The following is an 18,386-nucleotide window of genomic DNA, read 5'->3' as shown; positions in this document are numbered from 1 at the left end:
GAGGGCCAAGGTGGATCTTAAATACTAAAGTAACTTTGGGTGGCCAGAGAAGGGGGTTGGGAAAAGTGTCTAGGGAAGAATTCTAATTGGGGAGGTCAGAGAGATTGAATAGACAATGGGAATAGATAATGGAGGGAACAGGAAGGCAGAAGTTTGAAAGGCATCTGCCTTTCAAATCAGGGTGGGGCTAGGACTTTCAAAAGGAGATAAAGGAAGTCTATAAGGAAGGCCTTTCTGGGGCCTATAGACAAAAGGGAGCCTAAGGCTTTCAAAGGGAGATGAGGGGAGTTGAAGGTTTAAGGGTTTTCTGGGTCCTGTAGATAAACAGGAGCCAGATTCTATTCAGGGCAAGGGTTGAAGGTGCATCTGAATAAGATCTAAAGGTAAGCTAGGGCTTTCAGGGGAGATGAGGGTCTGGGGCCTGTGAGTCAGATTCCCTTTGGGGCAAAGGGCCAAGATCTTGGCTTGGGCCCTGCCCCTATCACCCCAGACATTCTATATCTCTTTCAAAGACATTCATCTGGAGCCTAATAATGAACTCATCAACAAACTACTTGTCTCGTGTTTCAAATGTATATTAGCCATTTTTGTTCTGTCCTTTCCTATACAAAGATCATTCTTGGCAGAGAAAACAGATGCAAAGTAAGGATTTAATAGCTCAGCATTCTCTCTACCACTGATTATCATCTTCCCACCCAAGTAGAAGAGAAGTCCTGTTCCTTCTCTGACAGTCTTCATTTCTCCAACATAGCCAACCAATCCCCCCCTTCCCCTGGCCTTAAATTTTCTTTAGCATTCCTATTCAACCTCAGTAGATTGTGAGCAGTAACCATCTTGAAACCTTCAGGATGTGCCATGCTTTTACTCATGCTCTGTTATCTGCTCTTGTTTCCTTCAGGCTATTAAAACAACAACAAAAACCCCAAAACAATCAAACAAACTAAAAAACAACCCTATGTTGATGGATAAGGACCAGTATCCACTGGTCTCTTGAATCAATTTCCCCTTTCTCTGGTCATTAGAATTTTTTTGTTTATGTCTTTAGAATTTCACTTGTGAAAGCCTCTCTCATTCCTCCCCAGGCTTACTTCTCCTATAGAACTTCCATCTATGGGCTCCTACCTAGACTTTCTCTACACCTTTGAAGTCTTCTCTTTCACAATTTAGGGCTCATATCATATTAGGTCCAGCTTTTCTTTCCTTCTCTGGCACAAATTCTAAAAAGAAGACATTGCTTCCTCCTAAGGTTCCCATCATTTCCATCCCAGCCACTAGCTCCCTCTAGTTAGCAGGTATCAGGCCCAGAAGAGAATTCCATTCTTACCAAATGAAGGGAAGGAAGGAAGATGAATTTATCATTAAAGTAAACCAAGATGTTATTAGTTGTTCTGCTTTTGGCAGAGAGAAAGAGAGCTCCAATAGATGTCTAGATAATTGAAGTCTCCCATCAATACTATATCATGCCTTCTTTCTAGACCTATGATTTATTTCTGAAACTAATTTATTTTCTCTTTTTTTTCTCTGTTTTTATTGTTCTTCCCGATATTTCTCTATCATATTTCTCTATCGTATTTCCCACCTTCCATTCTAGATTTCCTTACATAAGTATGTCTTAATATGCAGTACTATTCTGTCCCTCCTTCCCCCCAATCCCTATTTTCCTTTTCCTGTGGAATAAATGATACATTTATAAAATCGTAGGTCAATCATGGCTCTTATCCCTGTGATACATATATAGTCAGATTTATCTTTTTGCATTAGGATCTCTTAATTCCCTTTGGTTCCTACTTATACTTGGAATATTTGTGGATATAATCTTGTAAGGCTTTGGATTTTGTTGCTAGCTTCTTTCTTGGATGCCTCTGGTTTATATCTCATTCCACTATCCAACCATCCATCCAGCCCTCTGCCTGACGTCATTGATCTGATTTTCCCAATCTGGGCCATTACCCTCCACAGCAAACTTAAGACCTGTGCCTCCATACCTGTGTCTTCCTGAATTTATGTTCTAGCTGTCTATTCAGTTAAGCAATTCACATATGGAACTCTCAAGCTAGGGCTAATATGACTCAGTGTATAAAAGTTAGTCTACTTAAACTCAGTATATCTATTGGCTGGTCTTAGACATTAGATCAGGGCAGCTAGGTGGCATAGTGGATAGAGTGCCAGCTCTGGAGTCAGAAAGACTCATTTTTGTGAGTTCAAATCCAATCTCAGATGTTTATTAGCTGTGTCACCCCGGGCAAGTCACTTACCCCTGTTTGCCTCAGTTTCCTCATCTATATAAATGAACTAGAGAAGGAAATGGCAAACCACTCCCGTATCTTTGCCAAGAAAACCCCAAATGGAGTCATGAAGAGTTGGACATGACTAAAAAGTAATTGAACTCAAATGTTAGATCATGCCTCAGTTTCAAATCTCACCATCTGTCTGCCTCACCCTTACCTTCATTTACTTTTAGTTCTAGCTAAATTAAACGACCAGATGTTCCACCTGCCTGAAATTCCACTCCCAACATCTTACCAGTTAAAATCCTACCTATTCTTCAAGACTAAGTTCAAATGACAGCTGTTCCATGAAATTCTCTTCTGTGAATTTTCATAGCATTTTGTAACTCTCTTAAAATCTTTCACACATTACTTTGAATCATATGTATGTATTTGTGAAGGTCTCATTTCTTCTACTAGATTGTAAGTTCATTGAGGAGAAGGATCCATGTTATATTGACCTTTGTATCACATGGACTCTAAGCAGTATTCCTTGTATACTTAGGTAGCTTGAGAAATATTTGAAGATGGTATTGAATGGAATCGAATGACTTTTTACAATGCGAAGAATACTGTATGAAAACAGGAATTGGTTTAGGAATTACAAAAACTCACTATGAGTTCTTAGATCAGTCCATTAATCTTTCCATGCCTGAATTATCCCATATCTAAAGTAGAAATGTGTTAGAAATCTACTTTATGTGATCCACAATATCATGAGCCTTGTCATGTACAGACTACCTTTGGCCTTATGATGAACATTATTCTAACTTTATATGACAGGGTAGATTTGGTTGGGGTGGGAGTGGTGTAAGAATCCTTTGGATTGCAAAGCCCTAGTCATGACCCCTAGCTCCCTCAATGCTAAACACACAGAAAATTGGCAAAGTACTGACACCTATAATAATGATCTCCTGGGCAGCAGTATAGCAAATTTCCAGTGCAATAATTAGTATGTCTCTGTCTACCTCACTACCCATTAAAAGGGACACCCTCTGTAAAATGACTAGAAGCTTTAGAAGAAACTCTCCAACGTCAAGGTGTTATTAGTAGAGCAATAGAAATAACAGTAACCACCAACCCCATGAGGCTGTTGTTGCAGCTTATATTTTTCAAGCATTTCATAATGGAGTCAGGGGAGCCTTAACTGTTATGTGATTAAATCTTCCATTTTAGCATCACTCTGGTATACGGTTTTGTAATTTCTTTTCTTTTATTATCAGAAAAAATATTACTACTGTTCTATATTTTGCTGTGTGCAGTACAGGAAATTATTGTTTTATCAATAATATGAATTTCCTGAGCCATTAAAGTCTTACTGCAATGCCTCATTATGGTATAAAGGTAATACTGTGTTCTCTGGGGGAGAGGCTCAGATACTTCCAAGCTGGATAGGCTTTTCCCAGGAGCCCGAGGAAGGGGCATGTCTTTCATTCAGTGACCAGTTTAATTAAACTCAGAAAAGTTCATCATCAGAATATTGTCTACCAGCTAATAATTCTTATTTTTCTGTCTATTTTTGCCACTTTGCAAGGCATAAAGATGGCCTACTAAGACAGCATAGCATAGTACATAGAGAATGGATTATGGAGAAAGAACTGTGTTCAAATTGCACCTAATCCTGGGCAAGTCACTTACCTTTTCTTAGACTCAATTTCCTCTTCTATGCAGGGGGGAAGGCAGTAACAACAATAGTAGCACCTCTCTTGCAGGATCAAATGAAGTATTATATGCAAAACACTATGCAGACCTTAAAGTGCTATGAAAATGGTGGGTATTGTTATTATTAAAGAGAAAGCATAGAATAGTGGGTAGAAGGCTGACTTTAGAGTCAGAAGGAGAAACTTACCTGGCTTCCCCCAGATGACACAGCCCTCTTAAAACTCCCTTCCAGTATTAGCAGTACTTTCACTTATTTTCTTCAGCTCACTGGTCAAGGAAGGGAATTGGAATACTCTTTGCTTCCCCCATTGCCCCATTCAGGTTCTCCCCCTACCTCCAACACTCAGTAACCTCTTTGAGCTTCATGCTATTCATATCTATATTCTATCATATCGTCTTGACCTATGTCTTGCCACTGGATTTAGATGACCCTGGAGGAAAGAGTGAGGCTGATGACTTTGCACAGCCCGACCTCACTTAAATCTAATTCATTTGCAAGTCAAGACCCATCACCCTCCTAATGTCATTGGTCCTCTTCAAGAATGAAGGTCAAACACCACCACCACCTATGCAGTGAAAATCCTGGTAGTTGTCATCTACAGATTTCCAGGTTATTCTCTTTCCTATCTCAATGAGTTTAGCATATGGTTCACAATTTTTCTCTCTTCTCCAACTCCTGCCCTCATGCTAGGAGACAACATTGACTCTCTCCCAGACTAACTACTCAATTCCTCAATCTTGCCACTTGCCATGAGCTACTTTTTCACCTTATCTCAGCCACAAACAAAGATGGTCATACTCTTGATCTTACTATCAATCATAAATGCATTACTTCCATGTTCAAAAATTCCTAAAATCCCTTAGCTGCTCATAACTGGTCAGCTTTTCACTTCCTTTTCTGTCTTCCTTTGTAAAACCCTACCCTTTGTCTGCATCATTCTCTCCAATCCCTTGACTTTTCAATTTTTTTCCCAGGCCATCTGTCCTGCTTTCAGCACTTTCTCCTCTTTCCCCTGTCTTGACCCCTTGGTGAACTAATTCAACTCTACACTGTTCTCCTCTCCCTATCCCTTTTATTATATCACCAATTATGCTCCATCAAACTTTAGCCTTCGTTCACTTCTACCATTTACCACCTTTCTTCTTGCACATAACAATTTCTGACTGGGTCCAATACAAATTTATATTATATAACCTCAGCTGGGTCCTCACTATTGCTAGGCAATTTTATAGGAAAAAAACTGAGGTGATTCACCATGAGCTCTCTCTTCTCCCCTCATCTTTGTCTATTACCCATATGCCTTTTGCCACTATATTCTCCTTTACCCCTGTCTCATATGATGAAGTGGCCTTACTCCTGTCCAGGGCTACCCTTCTGCCTATTCAAGAGATCCAGTTCCATCCTTTCTCTTCTAACAGATTACTTTTTCTATCATCCCAACTGTATCACTTAATCTCTTTCCCTGTCTACTGGATCATTCCCTACTTTCCCACAAACATGCTCACATCTCTCCTATCCTCAAAAAAAATCCTCACTTAATCCTTCCATCCCTGGTAACTATTATCCTGTATCTTTTCTGCCCTTTGTAGCTGACCCCATCAAAAAGGCCATCTATAAAAGATGCCTCCACTTTCTCTCCTTTCACTCTTTTCTTAATCCCTAGAGTCTGGCTTCTGAGTTTACCTTTCCATTGAAACTGCTCTCTCCAACATTACCAATGATCTCCAAATGTGCAAATCCAATGGCCTTTTCTCAATCCCCATTCTCCATGACTTCTCTGTAGCTTTGACACTATTGATTGCTCTCATCTCCTTGATATTCTCTTCTCTCTAGGTTTTTGGGACATCAGTCTCTCCTCTATTCTGGTTCTCCTCCTACCTGTCCAAACACTCCTTCTCATTCTTTTTTGCTGGATCCTCATCCAGATCACAGCCTGTAATTGTAGGTATCCCTCAGGGTTCTGTCCAGAGCCCTCTTTTCATCTCCCTCCACAATACTTCACTTGGTAATCTCATCAGCTTCCATAGATTTGATTACCATTTCTGTGCTGATGACTCTCAAAATCCACCTATCTTGCCCCAACCTCCTGCTGACCTCCAATCTCACATTCTCAATTTTTTTTAAGACATCTCCAACTAGATGCCTAGTAAATAGTTTAAACTAAGCATGTCCAACACAGAACTCACTATCTTTCTCCCTAAACCCTAACCCCTCCTACCTTTTCCATTACTGTAGATGGCAACACCATCCTCCCAACCCCTCAGGCTCACCATCTTGGAGTTATCCTTGATTCCTATCTTTCATCCCAACTATCCAAGGTGTTGGCAAGACATATCAATTTCACCTCTGCAAGATCTCTCATATATGACCCCTTCTCTCCTTTGATACTTCCATTGCTTTGGTGAAGGCTCTCATGACGTCATGCCTAGACTATTGTAATAGCCTGTTGATGGGTCTGCCTGCCTCAAGTAAGTCTCTTCCTACTTCAATCCATCTTCTAGCCACCAAAATGATTTTCCTAAAATGCAAATGAAGCTATATCACTCTTACTCAGTAAACTCCAGTGGCTCACCATTGCCTTCAGGATCAAATACAAAATGCTCTGCTTGGCAAACAAAGCCCTTCATAACCTAGCACAATTTGTCACCCTCCCCCTTTTCTTTCTGGTCTTCTCATACTTTATCACATACTCTTCAATCCAGTTACCTCCTGGCTGTTCCACAAAACAGATTCTTCTTTCATTCTGGGAATTTCCCCTGACTGTCCCCTGTGCCTGAAATGTTCTTCCTCATCAATTCTGCCTTCTGTGTGGCTTCCTTCAAACTAAATCCCAACTAAAATTCTATCTTTGACTAGAAGTCTTTCCTAAACCCTCCTAATTCTAGTGCTTTCCCTTTCTTCATTTTATCCTATGTATAACTTGCTTTATATCTCTAGCACTTAGCACAGTGCCTGGCACATAGTAGGTGATTAATGAATATTTATTGATTGATTGAAGACAAAGGTTCATATCCTGCCTCTGACATATTCGTTGTATGGCCTCAGGAACGTTAAACTCTCAATGCCCCCAGGCAAACCTCTAAGACCAGAGGAAGTTCCTCACTAGGAAATTCCTACCTCAGTGAAATGCCAAGTTTTATAAAGAAAAAATTACTATGATTATTATTACTGGTATGGAAAGGTTATTACATAAGTTGGTGGAGGTGATCCCTATTTCTGTTGTTGGTGCCCCCATCCTCCTGGTTACCCATCTTGAAACTTTAGAATCATAACTAACACTCCCTGTTCCTCATCCTTGATATACATCCAGTTGTCAAGTCCTGTTGAGTCTCCCTCCAAAACATCTCTTGAATTGAAGACTTTCTCTCCACTGTTAACTATCACTGTACTTCAGACTTGGATCACCTCTTAAATTTTATTTTCATTTCTTTTTTTTTCTTTTCTTTCTTTTTTTTTTTTTTTTAAGGCAATTGGGGTTAAACAACTTGCCCAGGGTCACATGGCTAGTAAGTGTCAAGTGTTTGGTCTGAGGGCAGATTTGAACTCAGGTCCTCCTGACTTCAGGGCCAGTGCTCTATCCACTGCACCACCTAGCTGCCCCTTACATTTTATTTTCAGATGTATATTCTTTTCTTTCTACCTCTCCCCTCCTTTCAATTGAGAAGACAAGAAAAACCAAACCCTTGTTACAAACCTGCATACTCAAGCAAAACAAATTCCCTCAGGCTTGCATCACTTCTCTTATTGGTTTCCCTACTTCCACTGTGCCCTCTGTAATCAATCCTTCACCTAGTTTCCAGTGACTCTTCCTAACACACAGGTACCATTACATTACTCTCTTCCTCAAAACTCTTCAGTGAGGTGCTCAATTTTTTCAAATTCCTTTATCTGAAATTTAAGAGCCTCTCTAACCTTATTTCACATTTACTTCCCTTAATGCATTCCAGTATCCAGCTAACCTATACTCTTAGCTGGTCCCTGATCTGGCTTCCATATATTCAAGCAATCATGTTCCCCATGACTGGATCACTTGTTGCCAATTAAAATCCTCTCTTTCAAGGCCCAACTAAGTTACTACATCCTCCATAAAGCTTTCCTAATAATCCCTCACTGAAAATCTTCTCCTTTTCCCCCTCAAAATTCCCTATAGTTCTTTGTCTGGACCTCTCCTTTGCTCTGATCACATTTTACTTTGTGTTATTTTTGTTCATTTATACATCATATGCCTCCTGATAGACTGTAAGCTTCCTGAGGGCAGTGACTGTCATTTTTGTCACTTTGTATCTCCAGCATCTAGTACGTTATATAGAGGGTGTCCCAAAAGTCTTAGTGCAATTTAAAGCTATTTATTAAAGCTATTATTAAATTATTAAAGCTTAAAATTGCACTAAGGCTTTTGGAACACCCTGGATTATATGTATTCAATAAATGTTTGTGGAATTAAATTGTGAGGTGCACATCCCTCCTATTAGGAAGGCTGAGGCTGGCAGATCTCTTGAGCTTCAGAGTTCTGAGCTGCTGTCAACATAAAGCCAAGAGGGTGTCTGTACTAAATTTGGCATTGATGCAGGGAGCCCTTTGGAATGGGGAGGGGCATTGGGAAGCCCAAGGATGGACAAACTGGCCTACATTAGAAAAAAGGGACTAGGTCAAAGCTCCCAGGTCAATCAGAGTGGGGTAGGGTTAGTAAACCTTTATACATCTGTAACTGAGGCTGGAGTGAGGTGGGGTATAAATTAAAACCCTAATACTTCTAGTATGGGCAAGAAAGGAGATCCAGTCTAAAAAAATTAAACTGTGAGTTTATTGTTTCACTGTCTTTTCCTTTCATGGGTTACTGGTGCAGCCCGTATTTAGGACAACTCTTACTCCCTGAGGTTGTAAAATGTGTGAAAGATCTAAGAGCTCTTAGTTTTTTGTACATAATGAGTTTTTGTTATTATCCTCATAAAAGCCCATGAGACCTTCAATAGTGTAAGTTCAGTCCATTTTCTCAAGGGCTCTTGTGCAGATTTCTATAATCATTCATTATGCCAGCAAAAAAGAAGCATAGGGAACCCAATGTTGGCTTTCTGAGGAGTGGAGGTGTTGATGCTTGTTTTTTCTACGTTCAGTGAGAAAACTGTGGCTAACTGCAAATGACCTAATAAGCTCCATCACTGATTACTAAGGGCAATTCACACCAATTGAAAAGCATATTTAGTCTCACAAGTTCAGTGCTCCAGATCGATGCTTTGTCCCTGTGCTGTGCAATCAGCCTCTTTCTCTATCCTTAATGCAGAGCATATGAAAAGCTCCCCAGTTTATCAGGCTGCATTGGCTTTGAAGTAAAAGACCCTATTTGTTCTGATAACCTGTGCCTTCAATCAATGCTAAATGTATTCGTTTAATAGATTTTTCAGATGCCAAGTCTATCAGTCAATTTAATGGCACTGAGCTCAAATCCCCAGAGTCATTGCATTATGTAACTGGATAATACATCAGACTTGGAATAAAACGCAAATATTTTAACAGAGCAGACACTCCAGCTTGCCTCTGTCTGTCACATTTTTCCATTCTCTTGCTCCTGATGACCCTTAATATTTTTTCCCCCAGGATATCTGCTTGTTTAGTTATTTTCAATGCCTTGTTCATGGTAGCTCTAACATCCACCAACTGCTTGGTTTCGCCTTTCTTCTGCTGGTTCATCCAGCCTGTTATCTCACCTATCCCTTTGATTATACCAACAGAAGGGGATCCTCAGGCCTGCCCTAGGAGTTTCTGTAGAGAGTAATAGATGTAACCTGGATAAGCGATGACCCGGGCAGCCCAGTTCTTGTGTGACACTCCTGGTGGAGATGTTAGAGATTCCCCAGGGAAGGATTATAGGAGGTTCACTCTGCAATAAGAAACAGAAGGCCAACTTCTTTCCCGTACATGCTTTCCTTTAGGAGCAAAGTAATGATTCCACACTGCTATGACTCTGGCTAGGGCTATGGAGGTACAAATTCTAAAGTGCTTTCAATTAGGCAATGTGATTCTAATAAAGGGATAGAGACTGGGTCTGTGATTTCATTGATGTAAGGAACTCCCAGATGAGTAAATATTTTAAAAATCAATTCATGTCAGCACCTTCTCTCATAATATTAGAAAATTCTTCCCTGATACACTAAGTAACTTTCATAGAGTCACATGGCTAGAATGTGTTAGCTCTCTATCCACTATACTATACTGCCTCTCAATGAAAATGATCTTAAAATGATCCTTCCAAAATAATGGCATCCAAACCTGACCAGGTACATGGATTGATACCTATAGAAAATGAAGAAAGTGGCATGATAGATATTCTATCTAGGTTATGTACTGGTTTAATAATAAATTTTCCTTTTGGTCCACTTATAGGTTTTTGTAAATAATAATAATAATAGTAATAATACCTCACATTAAAGTGCTTGAAGTTGTGCAAAGCACTCTTCACACATAATTATTTGTTATTTACAACACCCTCATGGGGGATGTGCTAGAGTTTTTATTGTCTTTTTGCAGATAAGGAAACTGAGGCTGAGAAGTTAAGGGACTTTCTAAGGATCATACAACTAGCAAATACCTGAGATAAAATTTGAGCCCAGGTCTTTCTTATTCGAAGCTCATCAATGTATGCATTAAAACAGATCTTGACCCCACTTGCATTTCCAAGTCTACCTTATACCTTTCTATCCTTTCTTCCCACTCTGACTCTTCCTCATTATGACCTCACAGTTAGATTAACTCAAAGGGTCAACCCTAGGCAAAATTGTGAAGTCATACTACTATTAGTAGGTGCTCAAGATTTATTGCATGAATGGATGAATAAAATAGGTACAATTTGTTTTCTTTAACCTCACCTTCTTAATCTGCTTCCCGCTATTCTCTCTCTGTGGTATTTGGAATTCCAGACTCCATTTGTTATGTCCCTCTTTTCTTCTCTCAAAATATGCTTCCAGGAAAAGTAATGAAACTCTCTTATAGTAAGGTATAAATGATGGATGAAAGGTAATGTTGGATAGTGAGCCAGCCTCAGAATTAGGAAGACCTGGGTTTAAATCTTTTGTTTGACATATAACTGGTCATGTAGCCCTAGTGAAGTCATTTACCTTCTCAGTGCCTCTCTAAATCATCAAGAGGGTGCTGATGTGAATTAGCAAAAGGAGTTTCCTCCCTTGGGAGTGGAATAAGAGATCCAGTTCCTATCCTCTATAAATGATGGAAAGCTTGAAATGTTGGTTGACATTCCTAGGGACAATGATATTTAAAGAGGGGTCAAAACCTTGAGGTAAGTGAATAATTAGGTTCTAAACTTGAAATGTCAGGCATCACTTCCTTGGTATGGGTTGTATCTTTCTGGGCTGATGAGGTCTTCCCTTGGCCTCTGAAGTTGTTCTGTATTGGTGGTTACCTAACCTGCTTATAATTAAGGCTAGTTTAGTTTTTCCGTGGTGTCTCTAACATCCACCAACTGCTTGGTTCCCCCAATATATCTGTTTTTGGAAATTTTCTCAGAGTTTCTTCACAGAATACCATGAAAACCAATTCTAAATAAAAACAGAAAGGGAAGGAGAGAGAGGAAGGAAGGAGGGGAAAGAAAAGAAACTGAATAGGTTCATTTCATTTTTTATTGTTACCTGTTTTCTCCTGGGTGCTAAGCAAATCATCTAGGGCTTAGATTAGAGGTGTTGTATGTGATCTAAGTGCATATTATTCTATGAGGTAACACACATCTGCTTGGGGAACAGACCACAGGTCATGTGATTTGCTGGTAGAAGCAACATTTAGCCTAACCCTCTTATTACACCCATAGGAAAACTGAGGTGAAAATGATTTTGAAAGGTTAAAGGATTTGCCCAAGGCCAAATAGGTAGCAAGGAGTAAGGATATGATTAAAACTTAACTTCTCTGATTCCTAACTTAGTATTACATCGACTATACTGTGCTACCTACCCATTTTTCTGTAAACACATTTTTCCCTAGCATTGCACTATATTTCCTATATTCATAAAGGAATTTAACAAATATCATTAGATGATACAAGCGTGCATCTATAAACAGACCTATGCTTCTCTTATACCCAGATACAGCATTAAGCGCTCTGGTTGAGGCATATTTCGGTACTATTGAATTTGAACTCAGATTTGAAGGGGTCCAGAAGGAAATGCAACCTAAAATTTTGTTATTTCAAAAAAAAATGGTGCATTTCTTTAAGAAGGACTCAAAGGTGCATTTGGAAAGGGCTGCAGTTTCTTTGATTTACAATTTTCGGCAGGTACTGCTTGCAAATTTTGCCTCATTCATCATCATCAGATCTGATTGACTGAGCTTCCTCGTGTAGCATCAATGCCAGGAGATCAAGACTGCTCTGAGAGTATCTTGATCATGTGAACAGCTAAGCTTTCTAGACAGAAATGATCTTTGCTGGTGAACATCTTGGCACGAGCTGTTTGTGAAGGATAGAAAGCTATCCCCATGCTGACGGAACAAGAGGCCGTTCAACACAGGACTGAAAGGGAAGGTCTTGTTGGTGTATTTTTTTAAAGCATTCTTCCTGCCAACTGTGTGTTCTCTGAATTTCTCTCAGTGTCCTCAGACATGAGTGCTTACATTACAGAATATTTTTGTGATGAATATTGTAACTGAGTTGAGGCAGAAAATTCAAGAAGGCCAGGAAGGGCCATACTACTGGCTAGGATCAATTTAGACTGAAGCTTTGGTGTATTTTACCTGACTTTAGGTACTAGATGCCTTTAAGAATTTATTCATTTAAATAGGATGCTTTTAGGAATTAAGCATATGATTGTAAATAGGCCCAGAAGAAAAAAAGTTTCACAAAACATTTTTTTCTTTTTCACGTGACAGGTCTCTTGACTCCAAGTTCAGGCTGTGTCCACTTTGAGGACACAGATCCTCAATTTCATTTCTGTGTTTGTATCAGCATTTGGTCTCTGAACCAGGGTTGCATTATCTCCTAAAGAAATTAAGCATTTGTTTGGTGGTCTTTGGGGTAATTTTGTGGCCTGTGTGACCCTGGGCAAATTATTTCATCTCTCTGGGCTTTAGTTTCCTCATCTAAAAGATGGGTGTGCCAGCACCATCTTGAACTGGTTTAGACCAACTCACAAGAGCGGATTGTTAATGTGTGAGCATTATGACCTTGGAAATTGGCAAGTCCTATAAATAAGAGTTTGATTTATTGTTTTGTTGCTTGTCTAGACTTCAGAAAGTGATGGAGAAAACGTTAATAATGTAGATAAAACTCAAAAGTGTTCTGTGTGGGCGTTATTCTACAACCCAACCCTGCCTGCCCTTTACTGGTTGTGAAACATTTATCAACTACCTTTGCAGAAGGGGGTGGGATTAGATGATTTTGAAGTTTCCCACCAGTTCAAAGTTCCATGTTATTTCTTATTTTGCTTTTGTCAAGAGGAGTGGAGGGAACCACAGTGACCAAATATCCCTAGTGTTCAGATTAGTGGTTAAATATCCTGAGATTTTGCCTGCTCTGCTTTGTGAAGATGGCATATTTCTGCTCTGGACTATCACTGGACTTAACAAAGAGCCTGAAAAGTAGTTTGTAAGAACTCTCATTAAAAATGAGGGAGCTGACTTCAGAGTAATAATCACCTGGTGTCAAGTCCTAACACTGATTGCTACTGGCTCTGTGACTGTGGGCAAGTCATTTAACCCTCTTTGCCTCAGTTTCCTCATCTGTAAAATGAGCTGGTAAGATACTTATAGCCAGTGAGTGTCTGAGGCCAGATTTGAACTCAGGAAGATGAGTATTTCAGATTCCAGGCCCAGCACTCTTATCCATTGCACCACCTAGCTGCCCATTACTCAGTCCGGTGCTCTTTCCATGCTACTAGATTGCTTTACAACTTTCGTTAATATAGTCTGATCAGTAGTTTTTGAGATGGCAAAGTGGAATTTGGTGTTGGAGTCAGAAGATTCAGGTTCATAGACTAGCTCTGCCACTCCTTGGTAGTATGACCTTTCACCTCTTTGGGTCTCATCTTCCTCATCTGTACTTTGAAGGGGTTGGACTAGATGGTCTGTGAAGTCCTTTCTAGCCACAAAATTCATCTGTTAGTCCCCTTTGAACTAAAAGAAACTAGACAAATAGGTTGGATAGTGGATAGATCTCTGGGCCTAGAATCAAGACCAGAGTGAAATCTGGCCTTAGATACCTGCCAGCTGTGTGACCTTGGGCAAGTCATTCAACTTCTATCTGCCACAGTTTCCTCAACTGAAAATTGGGGATAATAATAACAGCACTTACTTTTCAGGATAAAAGAGGATAGTATTTACAAAGTGCTTCGAATAATGCCAAGCATATAGTAGGTGCTTAATAAATGCTTATTCCCTTCTTAGATCCCATGATCCTCAATCTGCATGACTGCTAGAAGGAGTAAGCAAAAGACAGTCTATTCTCTTCAAGACTGGGTGGATCCCCACTCTGTAGACTAATACACTGAGGATTGTACAAACATGTATGTTAGGTACATCCATTTTAGGTAGAGCATGGCTGTCTGGCAGGGCTTTGGAATTAAGAAAAAAAATGCATGTGACCAATATCAAAGCATACAATCCCATTTCTTTTCCCAGGGTAGGTTCCCTGTTCACTGATCCTGGGAAATAGTTGCTTATGGCTTTAACTTTTAATATTGAGCAAATTAGAAAAAAAATTTGACCTTTTCTTTTTATCTAAATAGAAAAGATGTGTGTGGGTGTGGGAGAAAGACAGGAAGCAAGGCCTGGGGAAGTGGGTCCACTGTAGAAGAGCATTGAAAACTCCTGTCTCCCAGGGTTGTTGTGAAGGTCAAATGAGATATGTGTGATGTGCTGATATGCTTAGCACAATGGTGGGCACATAGTAGGCATTCAACAGATGCTTGTTGTTTTCCTTTCTTTGTGTAGACACTTTGTCTGTGAACTCAAAGAAATTTAAAGACATTGCCTGATGAGAAAATTTATATCTCTGAAGGTGAGAGAGGAGATGTTCTAATTGTGTTCATTTTTACATTGCAGATAGACAAGGATTTTGCTCTAACTTTTGTAGTGGGTCAGAGCCATTTTCAGGAATAGAGCCAAAGATCTCCAGATTTCCAGTTTCATCCATCCATTCATTCTGTCCTTGCCTCCAGCAAAGTGACTGAAGAACAAAGGACTGGGAACCAAGAAATCTAGGTTTTAGTTGGGATTTTGCCTGATTTCTTGTGTTCTTGGGCTCTTTGCTTCAGTTTTCCTTTCTGCAAAATGGGAGTAGTGATATCTGCAACTTACTAGATCACAGAGATGTTGTAAGGGTCAATTAAGATAACAGGCATAGTCACTGTAGGATAAAGTAATATCCAATTGGCATGAATGTTAATATTTGTATGTACTTTATAATGTACTTTGAGAATGACTAGTGGTATATAAGTTTTAGATTGATAAAAAGTATAGTTCTAGACTGTTTCTTTTAGCACGTACTTTACTTGACTGCATGACAGTCCTATTTGGACTAATTAGAAGAGATTAGTATGGATCAGTGAAAAATCTGAGTTATAAAACATTTCTGAAAAAAACACCCACAGTTTTATCATCTTCAGCTACACCTTGTAATAGTAACTCGAAGTTCTGTTGTTGAGTCATTTGTCTTGTCTCTCTTCATGACCTCATTTGGGGTTTTCTTGGCAAGGATATAACTCAAAGTAGGCTAACCAAATATGGTTTAGCATAGGGTCTCATTTTTATAAACAAAAGAAATAAATGAGTAATTAAAATATATTAGTCTAAAAAGTATGGTTTTTGTTCATATTGTAGTTACATTATTTCTATGTAAACTGGTGTTTCTGAAGTACTAGAAAGCACTTTGTCATTCACTAGGTAAAAAGTCCATTAATAATCTTATTTACACTATTGCTTTTTTTCTCCAGAGAGAAAAGACAGATGCAAATTTCTTCCCAGTTTCTCCCCAATGTTGATATTTCTGAATTGTTAAAATCTGAATTAATTACAACGGATATAAAAACAGTCTCATTCCCTGCTTAATGCTTACCCCAGTGGCTAGGGCTACCAGTGGACGGATGTTCTGCACAGTTTGTGTTCACTCTTCAAATAATCAGGAAGGGACAGCAGTTAGTTACCTGCCTGCTTCTGTTGGAAGTCCTGCCTGGCAGCCTTAGATGATGGGAGCTTTCCCACCCTGCTTTGTGGAGATTGTTCAATCCCACACTTGAAAGTATTAGGTGGCTCTAACCCAAAGAACTCAGTTTTGCCTTGTTTAGATTAATCATCTTCAATGGCTGGGCTGCTTTGTAGGTAAGGTTTGTGTGCTCTAGAAATAAGCATGCATGTTTCTGAGAGAGGCAAAGAAACTGATTTCACAGAACTTAAAGTGCTCTGTGACTGCAGTCATTTTGACCGTGGGTTTGAGTATGAGAGGCTCCAAAGACTGGAGCTTCTAACAGCTCTCTGCTGAAGGTTAGAGGTCCAGGCTTTCCTGAGAACCTACTTCATTAGTATTTTTCTTCTGCTGCTGGGAAGAGTATCAGTTAGATCTTACTTAACTTAGTTGCAGAAATTGGGGCACTAATGGATTTACTCTCAGGGATCCTGAGTATTATGAAGTATTGACCCCATGCAAAATTATGAAGTATGTGTCTTTGAACCTATAAAATGAGCTGGAGAAGGAAATGGCAGACCACTCCAGAATCTTTGCCAAGGAAACCCCAAATGGAGTCACAAAGAGTCGGACAGCACTGAAATGACTGAACAACAACTTCTTTCATTCAAATGCACTTCCTTGAGGGACTGGTTTTGCCTTTCTTTGTATCCCCCAGTGCTTAACACATTTTCTGGAACATAGTAAACACTTAATAAATTTTGTTGAATGAGAAATAAATGCTTTCTAATTGACTTTCCCTTTTAGGCTCTCTCCCTAGTCCTGGTTCCCCTACATTACTAACCCCTTCCTCATCTGGCTACCAGTCAGCTATCTACTATTTTCTCCTTCTAACCAGTGCCCTTGGTTCATTCCCCAAAGTGTTTACTAATAGTTTAAATTGATGCCTTCCCAGGAATACTTACATTTTCATAGTGGACCTATTTGACTAGGCTTATTATACATTGTTCCCTTTCACACACTCTACAATCCAGTCAAAATGGTTTTGCTCTTCCTTTCAAACAACATTCCATCTTTCATCTCTGTGCCTTTGCCTAGGCTGTTCCCTACACCTGACTGATACCCCCTTATCTCTGCCTCTTAGAATTCTTAATTTTCTTCAAAGCTCAGCTCTGATACACGAAGCCTGTTCTGATCTTCCCAGTATTAGTCCTTCCCACTGAAACTATCTTGAATTTCTTGTATATATACTTCTATGTTTACATGTTATCTTCCCTTAGGAAATATAAGCTCTTTGAGAGGAGAGACCCCCCCCCTTTTTAAAAAAAAAGTATTTAGTAAGTGCCTACTCTATGCAAATATGTCTTATTTGTTCTCATACCTCACTAGGCAAATATATTTCATTTGATCCTCACAACAATCCTGGGGAGGGGTATAGGTGCTATTATTATCCCCTTTTCACATGAGGAAACTGAGACAGTTGTTAAGTAACTTGCCTGAGGTTACACCACAAGTAAGCGTCTGAATCCAGATTTGAATTCAGGTCTTTTTGACTCCAGGTTCAGCACTCTATCCCTTGTGCTGTCCAGATTTTTTATTTTTGTATCCCTGCCACCTACCAAAGTACCTGGAATGTTGATAGTTGATAAACTCTCAATTGAATGATCTATAAGCTTATAGATTTTGAGGTCATCTAGTCTAGGAACAGCTGAGGAAACTGAGGCCCTGAGAAAATAAGAGATATACCCAAGGTCACATAGGTATCAGGTGGTAGTGCTGAGATTGGTACCAATGTGTTCTCATTCCCAGTCTTTTAACTGTGCCTTGCTGCCTCCCCAAGAAGTCTGAATACCACCAGTGAATGAGTTTCTACTGGATGGATTTCAGACTAATAGGGGAGACACTTGTGGATGGAAGAAACTTCTTGGTGCCCCATCAGGTGACAGTGAGCAATGACTAGATGTGTTTATCCCCACCATTCTACTGCCCATTCTGTAGTTCAGTGTTTTGGCTGGCAGGTTAAAAACAAATAATGGATTTCTGTACTTACACTGTGAATAAGTGGTTCCAGTTCCACTAACACTGAATCTGTTTAAGTGGAGTCTGTGTGTGACCACATTCTTCTGGGGCTGGAACAGAATGATGTGCACTTTGGGTGCAAAAAGACATCCCAGGACCACAAAGCCACTCAGGCTGACAGAGATGCACATGGTTGTGGTCTGCACCTAGGAAGAGAGGATTTGATTGATAAATCTCACTGGCTTTTAGAGGCATGAAGACAACTAACCAAAGAGGGCCCCCCAACATGGATTGTCTACAATCTAGTTCAAAGCAGTTAAAA

At 39.6% G+C, this 18,386-nt stretch overlaps 1 protein-coding gene across 1 annotated transcript in view; it reads right to left on the bottom strand.

The window, feature by feature from the left end:
* Positions 1–18,386, bottom strand: part of GRM3 (glutamate metabotropic receptor 3) — a 272,607-nt gene that overhangs the window by 5,035 nt on the left and 249,186 nt on the right. Inside the window, exon 5 of the mRNA XM_020999788.2 lies at positions 18,096–18,270. Coding sequence (XP_020855447.1) covers positions 18,096–18,270 — 175 coding nt within the window. The remainder of the gene's footprint in view (positions 1–18,095; positions 18,271–18,386) is intronic.

This window comes from Phascolarctos cinereus, unplaced genomic scaffold, assembly GCF_003287225.1.
Source record: "Phascolarctos cinereus isolate Bilbo 61053 unplaced genomic scaffold, phaCin_HiC Scaffold_1;HRSCAF=81, whole genome shotgun sequence".
Taxonomy (NCBI): domain Eukaryota; kingdom Metazoa; phylum Chordata; class Mammalia; order Diprotodontia; family Phascolarctidae; genus Phascolarctos; species Phascolarctos cinereus.
Note: the sequence above shows the minus strand (reverse complement) of the source record. Positions and strands in the feature narration are given on the sequence as shown.